This window comes from Myotis brandtii, unplaced genomic scaffold (assembly GCF_000412655.1).
Source record: "Myotis brandtii unplaced genomic scaffold, ASM41265v1 scaffold139, whole genome shotgun sequence".
Classification (NCBI taxonomy): Eukaryota; Metazoa; Chordata; class Mammalia; order Chiroptera; family Vespertilionidae; genus Myotis; species Myotis brandtii.
Window position 1 is genome coordinate 1,138,462 of NW_005354965.1, and position 12,248 is coordinate 1,150,709.

The 12,248-nt window shown below is 51.7% G+C and overlaps 1 protein-coding gene across 1 annotated transcript in view; it reads left to right on the plus strand.

Annotated features, from left to right (window-relative positions):
• Positions 1 to 921: 921 nt before the first annotated feature.
• IFNAR1 (interferon (alpha, beta and omega) receptor 1) overlaps positions 922 to 12,248 on the plus strand; it is a 20,811-nt gene continuing 9,484 nt past the window's right edge. Inside the window, exons 1-6 of the mRNA XM_014535199.1 lie at positions 922 to 1,003; positions 1,147 to 1,270; positions 3,332 to 3,513; positions 4,406 to 4,563; positions 4,663 to 4,813; positions 6,595 to 6,657. Coding sequence (XP_014390685.1) covers positions 958 to 1,003; positions 1,147 to 1,270; positions 3,332 to 3,513; positions 4,406 to 4,563; positions 4,663 to 4,813; positions 6,595 to 6,657 — 724 coding nt within the window. The 5' untranslated portion in view covers positions 922 to 957. The remainder of the gene's footprint in view (positions 1,004 to 1,146; positions 1,271 to 3,331; positions 3,514 to 4,405; positions 4,564 to 4,662; positions 4,814 to 6,594; positions 6,658 to 12,248) is intronic.

The following is a 12,248-nucleotide window of genomic DNA, read 5'->3' on the forward strand; positions in this document are numbered from 1 at the left end:
GAGGTCTGTGTTTAACACGAAGAAGCGTGTAAAGACTCTGTCCACCCAGTTGTGAGAGCTGCCAGCTGCCGGCACTGGGCTTGGTGACTTTCTCGCCGATTCGGTGTGGAATGAGCAGGGCGGTTCCTGGTGCCGCGCGCAGGCCCCCAGGTCCGCGGGAGCTGCAGCGATGGAGGGTTGTCTAGCAGGGTCAGACTCGAGCTGGGTCTTGGAGGATTGGTGGTCAGAGCAGAGATGCGATTGCCGTTGCCAGCAAGGGCAGAGAGGGGAGAGGGCACCCAGCGGGTGGGAGATGTGCGCTAGGCGGGCGAGGAAGAAAGTGGGCCTCTGCGGGAGTCCTTGCGTCCCCAGGAGGTTCCCACCTATTTCTCAGGTTCCTGGAGGGTGTGGCTGACAGGTAAACCTTCAGACCTGGGCTCGGGATTTCGTGCAGGGATGTTTCACTTCCCGTGACCAGCCGGCAACTCTGAAAGCACAGCTGCTCCGTTCTCCGTCAGGGTAGATGGAGCAGATAGTCTCTGTCTCAGAACAGAGGATGTGAAACCAGCTTGAGGCTGTTAAACAATGAGCCCTGTATCCTTCGTATCACGTGGCTTCCAGGCCAAACACAAACTCGATTTTATACAGAGAATATTTTTTCAATTAGAAGACAAAGCCTCGCCTGGCTAGCATGGCTCAGTGGTTGAATGTCGACCTATGAACCAGGAGGTCACCTTCCAATTCCTGGTCCGGGCACATGCCCAGTGTGGGGCGTGCAGGAGGCAGCCGATCAGTGATTCTCTCTCATCACTGATGTTTCTATCTCTCCCTCTCCCTTCCTCTCTGAAGTCAATACAAATATTTTTTTTAAAAAGACAAAGCCTGCTTTCCCCCCTTGGTTTTTCCGCCTTTATTGGGATATAGTTGACATTTAACGCTTTTTATACATGAAAGAAACTCAATCTTCCCAGCTCTCAGATGCAGAGAGAACTAGCTAACAGCCTCCTTGTGCTGGGAGCAATCGGTAGGTGTTCTTAGATTTTTATACACTTAACTTTGTTATATGTAAATGTTTTCATGCTTTAGTCAGCGATGTGGAGGGAAGAGCAACATTTTAAGGACCATCTGTAGTGTATCTCTAACTCTTCTTTCTTGTTACCCGTGTAGGGGGAACAAAACTAAAACCTCCCCAAAATGTGGAAGTCGACATCATCGATGACACCTTCACCCTGCGCTGGGCCCGGAGCAGGGAGCCTGCCGGGAACGTGACTGTGTCGGCGGATTACCAAATGTACGTGCCCCCCTCGCTGGTGGCCAGAGCATCTGAAGATTTTTATAGTTTTAATGCCATCATTTCTTTCCAGATTTTTGGAACACTTAGGGCTTTCCCCCCAGTTTTTGGAGAAATGTTATGTCTACGTAATATTTAGAGCTTCATTTTGGCAAACAGAGACTTAGTGGAATTTATCTTTGGGCTTTGCCGCCAGTGGGCTGTGGGGTGGCGATGGCGGCAGCTTAGTCCGCAGCCGCACCGTCTCCGCTTTGGGCGCCGGGTCCTGTGACTGGAAATCCGAGCCTGAGCTGGAGCATCGCGGTCACTGGAGGGGGCAGGCAGGGAGTGGCAGCAGAGAGGGTTCCAGAAGGAAACGGAGCTCGGAGGGGCAGTGCTTGGCGCTGGGCATCGGGCCTGTCTGCTGACCTCTCCCTGTGCGAGGAAGAGCAGGTGATGGGCGGCGAAGAAGCAGGCGCCGGGCGGGGGGGACCGGAATCCCACCCTGCACCCTGCACCCTGGCCACACGCTCTTGTTCTCCAGTGGGTGGTCGATAAAACGAGGAGATTGGTAATCTCACAGATTTAGTAATTTTTTTAACTTGATTTTTAGAGAGAGAGGAAGGGGGAAAGAGAGAAAAACATGGCGTGAGAGCGAAGCATTGAGGGGCTGCCTCCTGTGGAGGAGTCTCGGGAACGTTTATGGTGGATTAAGGTGTTGCCAACACCAGCTCGAGTCTAAGCTCAGGCAGGTAAAGGAAGAGGTGACGGCCAGGAAAGACGTGTTCCATGCTAGTGTGTGTTTTTGGTAATTTTTTTAAAATGTGTTTTTATTGATTTTTAGAGAGAGAGGAAGGGAGAGAGAGAGAGAGAAAAACATCAGTGATGAAAGAGAAACATCATCAATCGGCTGCCTCCTGCACGCCTCCTACCCGGGACCGAGCCCACAACAAAGGCATGTGCCCTGACCGGGAATCGAACCATGACCTCCTGGTTCATGGATCGAGCTATACCAGCTGGGCTATTTTTGGTAATTTTTAAAAATGTTTCTTTTTTTAAAAAAATAAGGTAGACTTAAAGTTGGGTCAGCACCAAAATTATTTGGATACCATTCCTAGTTTCCGTTGTCATAAAGCATCTTTAACCCTTTGCGGTCCAATTTTATTTTTGGAATTCCAACAGTCTGGTCCAAATTAATTGACGGGATTGAATGTTGAAGTTATCTGTCTCACTAGACCTCAGCTCGACGTTGGACCTGCTCCTAGCGCCTGGTCTGTCGAGTCAGCCTCCACGTTGGACCGAAAAGGGTTAAAGTGAAGTCTATAATATTACCCCCAAATCAGCTAATGCTGGGACTGTGAACTGAGCTGGACGAAATGCCTCCTCGGACCAGTGTCCCAGGTGGGCAGGGCTCCCTGGGCAGGAGTCGGACCCCGCCTCTCGCTGCCTCCACTCCTCGCTCTGCCGCAGCAGGGCCTGCGCTTGAGGCGCAGGTGACCGCGGATTTCTTCCTGCGTCGGAAGGATCTAATGTTAACCACGTAGGCTTTTGGGTTGACTGAATCCACTTTGAGGACTTTATTAGTGAAAGTTACTGTGAGTCCTTCGTTCCTGGTGCTGGGATGGCAGGAACGCGGGGTCAGCAGGCAGAGGGGTCTTGGTAGTGAGGGCAGAGGAGCGTTCAGACTCTGGACTCCGAGGCCTCTCAGGGCTGGCGGCTGTTCAGGGAGCAGACCAGCGGGACCATCCGCTCCAGTCCCCGGTTCCCAGCAGGAGCAGAAGGTCCGGGAGTAAAGTGGTCGGCCAGAGGGCACAACTGCTCACAGCAAAGTCCACTTCTACCTGTGGGTCATTCCTCCTCTGCTTCCCCACAAGATTAGAGAACCGTGTACATTACAGTCTCTGTGTCAGACCCTCCCTCTTAGGAATGAGAACCTGGTGTCTGCACTGAAAAGGTGGAAGGACAGTAACATGTCAACAGCACAGAAACTGGAGCGGAAGTAACTGCGTGAACAGACCGCATCCGGCACGCTCCCGGGTTTACACGTCCGCTCACTCTTTCTCTTGCCTTTTTATTTTGAAGACCTGGGATTGTGGATAATTGGACGAAACTGCCTGGGTGTCAACATGTTACTAGTGCCACATGCGACTTTTCTTCCCTCAAGATGAATGTTTATGAGGAAATTAAACTGCGAATAAGAGCAGAAGAAGGAGACAACACTTCCCCGTGGCGTGAGCTTGACACATTTATACCCTTTCAGCAAGGTGAGGAACAGCTGCTGGGATTACACTGTATCGTCTGCTCAGTTACCAGGCAGCTCACTTCCCACACCTGCACCTTTTTTATACTAGAGGCCCGAAGCGCGGAATTCGTGCAAGGGGCTCAGCCCTCACAGCCCCAGCTTCATCTGGAAGGTCATTCAGAGGGTCGTCCAGATGGTCGTTCTGCTGTTTGGTCTAATTATCATATTAGCTCTTCATTATATAGGATATTTTTCTTGATTTCAGAGAGGAAGGGAGAGATACAAACATCAATGAGAGAGAATCATTGGCTGCCTCCTGCACGCCCCCTACTGGGGATCAAGCCCGCAACCTGGGCGTGTGCCCTCACCAAGAATCGAACCATGATCTGGTTTATGGGTCGATGCTCAACCACTGTGCCATCCCGGCTAGGCCCAAAGATAAATCAGATCATGGCATTCCTCCAATCATAGCCCTCAGATTCCTTACTCCCTGGCCACGAGTGACCTCTGACCTCATTGTCCATCACCCAGCCATTCCAAGCCCCTCCTGTCTCTTGAACGTGGTAGCCCCTGCCCATCTTAGGGGCCTAGACCTGAGTGCCGGCCGGGACCACACTTCCTCCCTAGATGTTTGCATGGCTTGCTCCCTTGTTTCAGTCACATCTCGGAGGCTCCCCCTGACTAACTTACCTGAGACACCCCTTGCTCATCCTCTGTCCTTGTGTAATTTTCGTGTTTCCTTACGCACGCCTGTCACACACGTATGTGTCTGCAGGGATGCTGCGTTCCCCGGGACAGTGGGCTCACGGGACTGTCTGTTTCACACTGTGAGGCTCCGGTTGAGCACTCAGAAGTGTGTGGGTGCGTGGCATCTTGTTCATGAAGGTGCACAGTCAGTGTCCCGGTCTTTACAGCTCGGATCGGTCCTCCGAAGGTACACTTAGAAGCCGAAGACAAGGCAATAGCGATCAACATCTCCCCTCCCGGAGCCGAGGACAGTATCATGTGGCAGCTGGAACGCCCCCACTTCAAATACAGCGTGATCATCTGGAGGAACGCGTCGGGGGCGCAGGTGAGCGCTGCCCTCGCCTGTGTCCCATGGAGACGGACACTCACCCTGACGTTTGGCTGGCGCTCTTCTAAAGAACAGGCTTCTGTTTGTTCGTTGTAGACTTGGAATGAAACTCATCACTCCAGATTTCCCAGAATTAAAATTCACAAGCTCGTGCCAGAGACCACGTACTGTGTGAAAGTGAAGGCGCGCCTGCTCCTGCAGCGGAACCCTGCGGAGTTCAGCCCTGTGCACTGTGTGAGCACCACAGGTGAGGCCGTGGTCCGCGGGCACACAGTGCGGCCGGCGGGCATCTTGCACTTTAGGTGCTGAAACTCATAGGATGGTTTAGTGGATAGTTAAAAGCATTTACATAAGCCAGAAAATGGCTGAGAATCCACAGAAAGGGGTGGTAGTTGCTGGAAGAACAGTTAGCCTTGCAAAACTGCCTTATAGGCGAAATCTGTATAATAAAAGCCTAAGCGACCGTTAAGGCGGAACAACCAGTCACTGTGATGCGCCACTGACCACCAAGGGGCAGAAACTCAACACAGGAGCTGCCCCGATGGTCAGTGTGATCCCACAGGGGGAGCGCCACTCAGCCAGAAGCCGGGCTCACGACTGGCGAGGGCAGCAGCGGTGGAGGTAGCCTCTCCCACCTCCATGGCAGTGCTAAGGAGCAGCGAGCTGAGTGGTAAGGAGCTGCAAGCAGGTGGGCAGTAAGGAGCGAGGGGTCCCAGACTGCAAGAGGGATGTCCGACTGCCGGCTTAGGCCCGATCGCCGCAGGGAGCAGGACTAAGCCATCAGGCGGACATTGCCCGAGGGGTCCCGGACTGCGAGAGGGCATAGACTGGGCTGAGGGAACCCCCACCCCTACCCGCAGTGCATGAATTTCGTGCACCAGGCATCTAGTGTTTAAATATGAAAACATCCCGGTAGATTTATTTCATCAGTGACATCTTGTCAACAATTCAGGTCAAGGGTAGGAGCTTAGGTTTGTTTATTTTAATTATAAATTTAGTATACTTTGTGGGGTTTTTGTTTGTTTTTTAAAGATTTTAATTTTTTTTTTAAATATATTTTTTATTGTTTTCAGAAAGGAAAGGGGGGAGAGAGAGAGAGAAACATTACTGATGAGAGAGCAGCATGGATCGGCTGCCTCCTGCACGCCCTCTACTGGGAATCGAGTTTGCAACCCTGGCATGTGCCCTGACTGTTGGGGTCCAACCCGCCAGATGTTGGGGTCCAACCCCAATGGGTCCAGGGGTCCCCAAAGGTGTGGACGGAGTCGGCAAAGAAGGAATGACACGGAGACAGCCTTCAGTTGATCAGCAGCCTAGTCAGGACCTCTAGCCAGGATCTCCAGCCAAAGTTCTGGTCGGGATCTCCAGCCAAGTTCTGGTTAGGATCTGATGTTTATTGTCTTGTTACATCTGTATTTATACCAGCCGATTTTAATCCTGTCAATTTCTATTACAAAGGTTAGGGCGTTTCTTATCTCCATTCCAGGGAGTAAAGATTATGTAGCTTAACTACCCGCCTGGCACTTAATTAAGGGGTTGTATCCCCTCCCTAACCTCAGGGAAAAATCCCCACCTGGGGAAACAACCTTTCTCGGAGAGGTGACCTTGGTTAAAACACATGGCACTAAGGAGAGCAAACATATTAAGAACAATATGCTATATATGCCAGGTCCCTTGAAACATATGCTGTGCAGATGTTTCTTTCCTGCAGCGACTGTGTCAAGCAGCAAGGATGGACCGGCTTCCGGCACCTGACCAGGAATCTAACCGTGACCTCCTGGTTCATAGGTCAATGCTCAACCCCTGAGCCACGCCAGCCGGACTGTGCTTTTTTTTTTTGAGTCAAACCACAGGGCAGGGTGTGAAATGATGTTTTCCTCTCCTGCCTCCCTCCCCGTTTCCATTCGTCAGAGAGCAGGTGGCTGGGCTCCTACCAGCATGTACAGACTAGCAGTGGTTCTGTTTTTTGTTTGTTTTCATCTTTATTGTTCAGATTATTACAGTTGTCCCTCTTTTTTCCCCCCATAGCTCCACTCCACCCAGTTCCCACCCCACGCCAAGCCCTCGCCACCTCACCGTCCTCGTCCATAGGTATAACATCTTTGTCTAATCTCTTCCCGCATCCCCCACATCCCCTTCCCCCCGAGAATTGTGTCTGCTCCCTTTCCATGCCCCTGATTCTATTACATTACAGTTTATTCTGTTCATCAGATTGTTTATTCATTTGATTTTTAGATTCACTTATTGATAGATGTGTATTTGTTGTCACTTTGTTGTTCATAATTTTTTATCTTTACCTTTTTCTTCTTCCTCTTCTTAAAGAATGCCCTTCAGCATTTCACATAATACTGGTTTGGTGGTGATGAACTCCTTTAGCTTTTTCTTGTCTGTAAAGCTCTTTATCTACCTTCAATTCTAAATGATAGCTTTGCTGGATAAAGTAATCTTGGTTGTAGGTTCTTGGCATTCATCACTTCGTATATTTCTTGCCACTTGAGAAATCAGCTGACAGTCGTATGGGTACTCCCTTGTAGGTAACTAACTGTTTTTCTCTTGCTGCTTTTAAGATTCTCTCTTTGTCTTTTGCTCTTGGCATTTTAATTATGATGTGTCTTGGTGTGGTCCTCTTTGGATTCCTTTTGTTTGGGGTTCTCTGCGCTTCTTGGACCTGTAAGTCCATTTCTTTCACCAGGTGGGGGAAGTTTTCTGCCATTATTTCTTCAAATAGGTTTTCAATATCTTGCTGTCTCTCATCTTCTGGCACCCCAACTCTCTTCTTGCACCCCCATAACTCGGATGTTGGTTCGCTTGAAGTTGTCCCAGAGGCTCCTTACACTATCTTCATATTTTTGGATTCTTCTTTCATTTTGCTTTTCCGGTTGGGTGTTTTTTGCTTCTTCGCATTTCAAATCTTTGACTTGATTCTTGCGCTCCTCTGGTCTGCTATTGGGTGTCTGTATAATATTCTTTATTTCAGTCCGTGTATGCTTAATTTCTAGTTGGTTCTTTATCATAGCATCGAGGGTCTCATTAGTTTTCGTGACTCTCTCCTCAAGTTTATTGACAGCTTCTAGCACATTTTTGCAAGCCCTCAAAATTGCGATTTTTAGCTCTATATCCTCCATTTCTGTCATGTTTTTTTGTCTCCGCATTTTTTATGCTTTCTTGGTGCACCCCCTAGTGGTCTTTGTGCGCAGTCTTGTTCTAGTTGAGCCTTGATTGTTGTAGTTAATACTAGAGGGATTTGACCACCAGGCCGACTGGCTGTGTGAATCAGCTGTGTCTGCCGCGGAAAACTTCTGTCCTCTGGGGAGGTGCTAATCTAGCCTTTGCCTGAGGCGATCTGGCAAATGGCTCTGCGCAGGGCTTGGGCGGGGCGGGATCAACAGGGCAGGCGGGCGGAGGGAGCAGTTATGGCCCCTCTCAGTCCCGTTCCCAGAGGCTCTGCTTCTCAGAACCCCAGGAACCGCTGCAAACCTCGGAGGGAAAGCTGCCTTCCAACTGATGCCAGACACTCCCGCTTCTCCCGTTTGAGTCCCCAGCGATTCGCCCGTATCTGGAGCTCAGAGTCTGAGACTCCCCCCTGACCGAAAACGACAACCGCGCTCTCAGCCACCAGCCCGCTTTGCGCGCGCACCTCCGCACCTGAGTATTTTCCACACTGCGCCTCCTCTGAGCCTCGGTGTGCTGTTATTTTTCCTTCTAGTTGAAGAGTCTCTCCTCAGCCAGCCTTCCTGTGGTTCTGGGTGATGTCCGTTCCGTCTTTTAGTTGTATTTTTGAAGTGGTTGTTTGCGGCAGCAGTCTCCGATGTTTACCTATGCCGCCATCTTGGTCTCCCCCAAAAAGGATTTTTTTCCCCATCCCCCTTTCCCAGGCTAAGAACCCCTGCGTTAGAGGGTCTGTCCCCTGAGGTCCCAAGCGCCCGTGTCTTGTCCACTTTGGTACCTTCGGGCCATTTTGTTCGGTGCGGCACACGGAGAGTCTCCTTGCTTGTTTGTGGAATTGAAAGGAAAGGAATTGCCTAGATGGCCATCCTCCCAGGTGAGGAAAGTGCTCATTCAAGGCTAAGGCTGGAGTTTTGTTCCCAGACTTCATGTCTGGGAGAGGATTTTCCAGGGGCTCCCACTCTGCAGGCTGGAGCGGGAGGAAGTGGCCAATTCTGGGGACTCCGCTAAGTTACAGGAATTCTCTGGAGAAAGAATGACAGCAAGTTGAGCTGGTTAAACAGAGCAAGATGGAAAAAACGCTGGAAAAGGAAATGACGTCACTCATTCTGTTGGCTTTGAGCACAGGGAACCCGAAAAGTACGAAAAGTACGTTTATTTTATTTTATTATTTAAAAAAATATGGAACGCTTCACGAATTTGCGTGTCATCCTTGCGCAGAGGCCATGCTAATCTCTGTATCGTTCGAATTTTAGTCTCTGTGCTGCCGAAGCGAGCACCAGGAGGTTACCATTTTAAATAGGGAGCTGAGGGAAGGCGTGGTGAGAAGGGGACATGCGAGGAGACGGAGGGATGAAGGAGACGCCTGGAGAAGGCAGGCTTGGTGGGCTCAGAGCTTTGGCCACGTCAGAGCAGCTCCCAAGGTTAACTTCTGAGCTTGAGAGAATTGAGGATAGCGGGTTGGGGGCGGGCACCAATTTGCCAATGATTGGGAAATGATTTATGCCTGTAACCCTGACAACAGCTGAGGCAAATGGCATATTAGTTTCCTAGGACTGACAACTCACCACCAAGTCGGGGCCTAAAACAACAGAAAGCCCTTCTCTCATAGCTCAGGAGCTGCAGTCTGAAATGCAGGTGTCGGCAGGCCGGTGGCCGCCAGCACGGATCCTTCCTGAAGATGCACCGCTCCGACCTCTGCCTGTCGTCACGTGGCGTTCTCGGTGTCTCCGCGTCTGTGTCGGAATTTCCCTCTTCTATGACACCAGTCACTGGGTTTGGGGCCCACCCTAGTAAGGTATGACCTCATCTTCACTGGGATACTTTGCAAACCTCTAGTTCCAAATAAAGCCACATTCTGAGGCTCCCAGTGGACACACATTGGGAAACAGATGCTAAATCAAGGAGAGCAAGACACACTCTCCACCCCGTACGAGTGCCATGTGCCAGTTCACCCACGGGCACACTTCCGTGCCTCCCCACAGCCTCTCGCCACTGTCCCCGACCCACGGCACCCAGGCTATCGGGGTCAGAGCGTGGACTGTTATTTAATACGCATTTTATTGAATACTTTGTGCATCGGGCACTCTCTTAGGGCTGCAAATACAACCCCGCCCCCAGTGGCTCATCCTCTCCTGGGGTGACAGGCAGAAAGCAAATAAAGCCAGGTGGGGCCGCCAACACCTCCAAGCAGGAGACGGGCAGGAACCAGGAACCGACTGGAGGCTGGGGAGGGGCAGCCATGAGGGGAAGCAGGTGGTGGCTGGAGCCGCTTCAAGCAGGAGGGAGTGGCCAGCTCTGCAGGAGAGGGGCTGAGCCGGAGGACTGAGGGGACCGCCAGTGGCCCTCAAAGCACCCCAAATCCAACGAACACACATTTTAAAGGAGGTGCATCTCTGAAAAACATGGAGGGGGGGTGTTGGCTTTCTTGTTTTTTATGATGAAAAAATTGGGCTCATTTTCTAACATGGAAACACCCCCACACCACCCAAGCCCAGATCAGAAAAATCATGCTCTGTCATCGGCTTTCAAACAACTTTATTAGAGGCTGTTTTAAATGACAACTCCCAATTCTTCTTAATTTGCTTTTTCACAAATTCCAGTTAGAACTATGTTTATACAGGACAGTAATTTTTGCATTGATCTTTGCGTCCTATTTAAACTGCCCATCAGGCCATTCTGGTAGAATGAAAAGTGCAACTGTGAGGCTGCAGGTTGACCAGCACTACTGAGCAGAGGCGGCGGGGGGAGGGAGGGGGGCGCGGGGGCTGCGAGGGAGAAGCCCACTTCACAGGTGGGGCGGGCGCTGCCACCCTCTCCTCTACCCCCCCAAACTCACAGTGATAGGCACCTCGCTGCCTTGTCATTCAGAAAGGGTGAAATAGAGACCCTCCCGGTCCGAAAAAGGGTTTGGACTTCCATCTTCAACGGAATTGAGGTTTCTCCCACCCTTCCCATCCCCCATTGAACACTCAGGTCCTAAGGCTCCCCATGTGCACGCGCGTCTCCCCAACCGGCCAAGGACCCTCTCTGGGACCAGGCCCCCTCCCTCCGCTCCTGGCCCCTTTCCTGTCCTTGGACAGATGCGACACCGGTGTGGGCAGTGGCAGGAAGGCCACTCCCACTTCCTCTCCTCACCCCACCTCTTGGGTGTGGGAAGGTACAATCAACCATGAACATAAATATGAATAAAAAATGAACTTGAAAATGACAGGTTATTAATTAAACAAATCTATAAAAATAGTTAGGACATAACTCTGTTCAAATAAATACGAAATAAATAGGCTCGGAGCAGTGATCCGTGGCATCAGTGGAATGTGAGGCTGGTCCCACCGCCCCAGCTGGGATTGGACATGAATCCCGGGGCCTCAGGAACAGACTTTAATGCATCAGCCAACCTCTCTACTCGCTTTGTCTTCCCTCCGGAAGCTCAGGGCTTGCACATTTGTCCAGTCTGTCTTTCTGAACAAAACCCTTTCCTTAAAAATACCTAATTAAGGCCCTCAAGCCCTTTTCCTTCTCGGGGCACGCAGACACGGGGCAGAAACCTCCCGTTACCCCACACCCCACTGCCTCATGCCAGAGCAGGGACAGGGAGCTGGATCTGAGCTGGTGACAGTCCCGACAGAGCCCGGAGCCAGCTCAGAGCACCAGGAGGCCCCAGCAGCGCAGGGCAGAGGCAGAAAACTGTGTTTGCCTCCGGTTCTCTGTCTTGCGAAGGTGTGATTCTGGTTGCGGTGTTGCTCCCCGATGGGAACGTTCTCTCCCTCAGAGCTCACTTCTCCGCGAGGCTCGAGTCCTCAGTCCCGGCCCAGGGTCTTGGCAGCACGCCCACCACGGCCACTGCCAGGCGCGGCACGGCGTCACTGAGTGCGCACGGCGAGAGGTGCGCGGGGCCCCACGGCACAGTATTTGCACATCTGGAACCATCAGTAAAGTGCAGCCAAGCAGGACACGCTGAGCTCCGGGTGCCGTCCTCGTCGCCTCTTCAAGTGTTCATAGCAGCTGTCTAGCAGCCGGCCGCAGCTCCCGGGCATGGAAGGGCCCTGCGCACAGGCCAAGCAGCCCCACGCCCCCGGGTGCTCCCCTGAGAACAGGCTCTCGTCCCCTGGCACCCACTTCCTGAGGGCACTGTTCACCGTTACAGCCCAGCCCCTCACAGGATGGCTGCCTGCTACAGGCACTCGATACAAATACTAAATCAATGCATTTGGAATTAAAAACAAACTTTTTTTGTCTTAAAAGGTCTTATTTGAAAAGGACCTCTGGAAGCAAGTCAGAAAAGTGGGCGCAAGTGCAGGGCTGCGAGCGCGCCCCCGTGGCCTGGTGTGCCCCGCCCCAGGACGTGTTCCGGAAAGGGATCTACTTCCGCGTCCGGGCCTCCCGCGGGAACAGCTCGTCCCCCTGGTCCGAGGAGGAGAAGTTTGATGCTGGAAGGCAAGGTAAGCCAGTCGCTTGTACTCTGGATTCTGATTCTTCACCCTGGAGGCCCTTTGCCCTCATCTCATCTAAGCGAA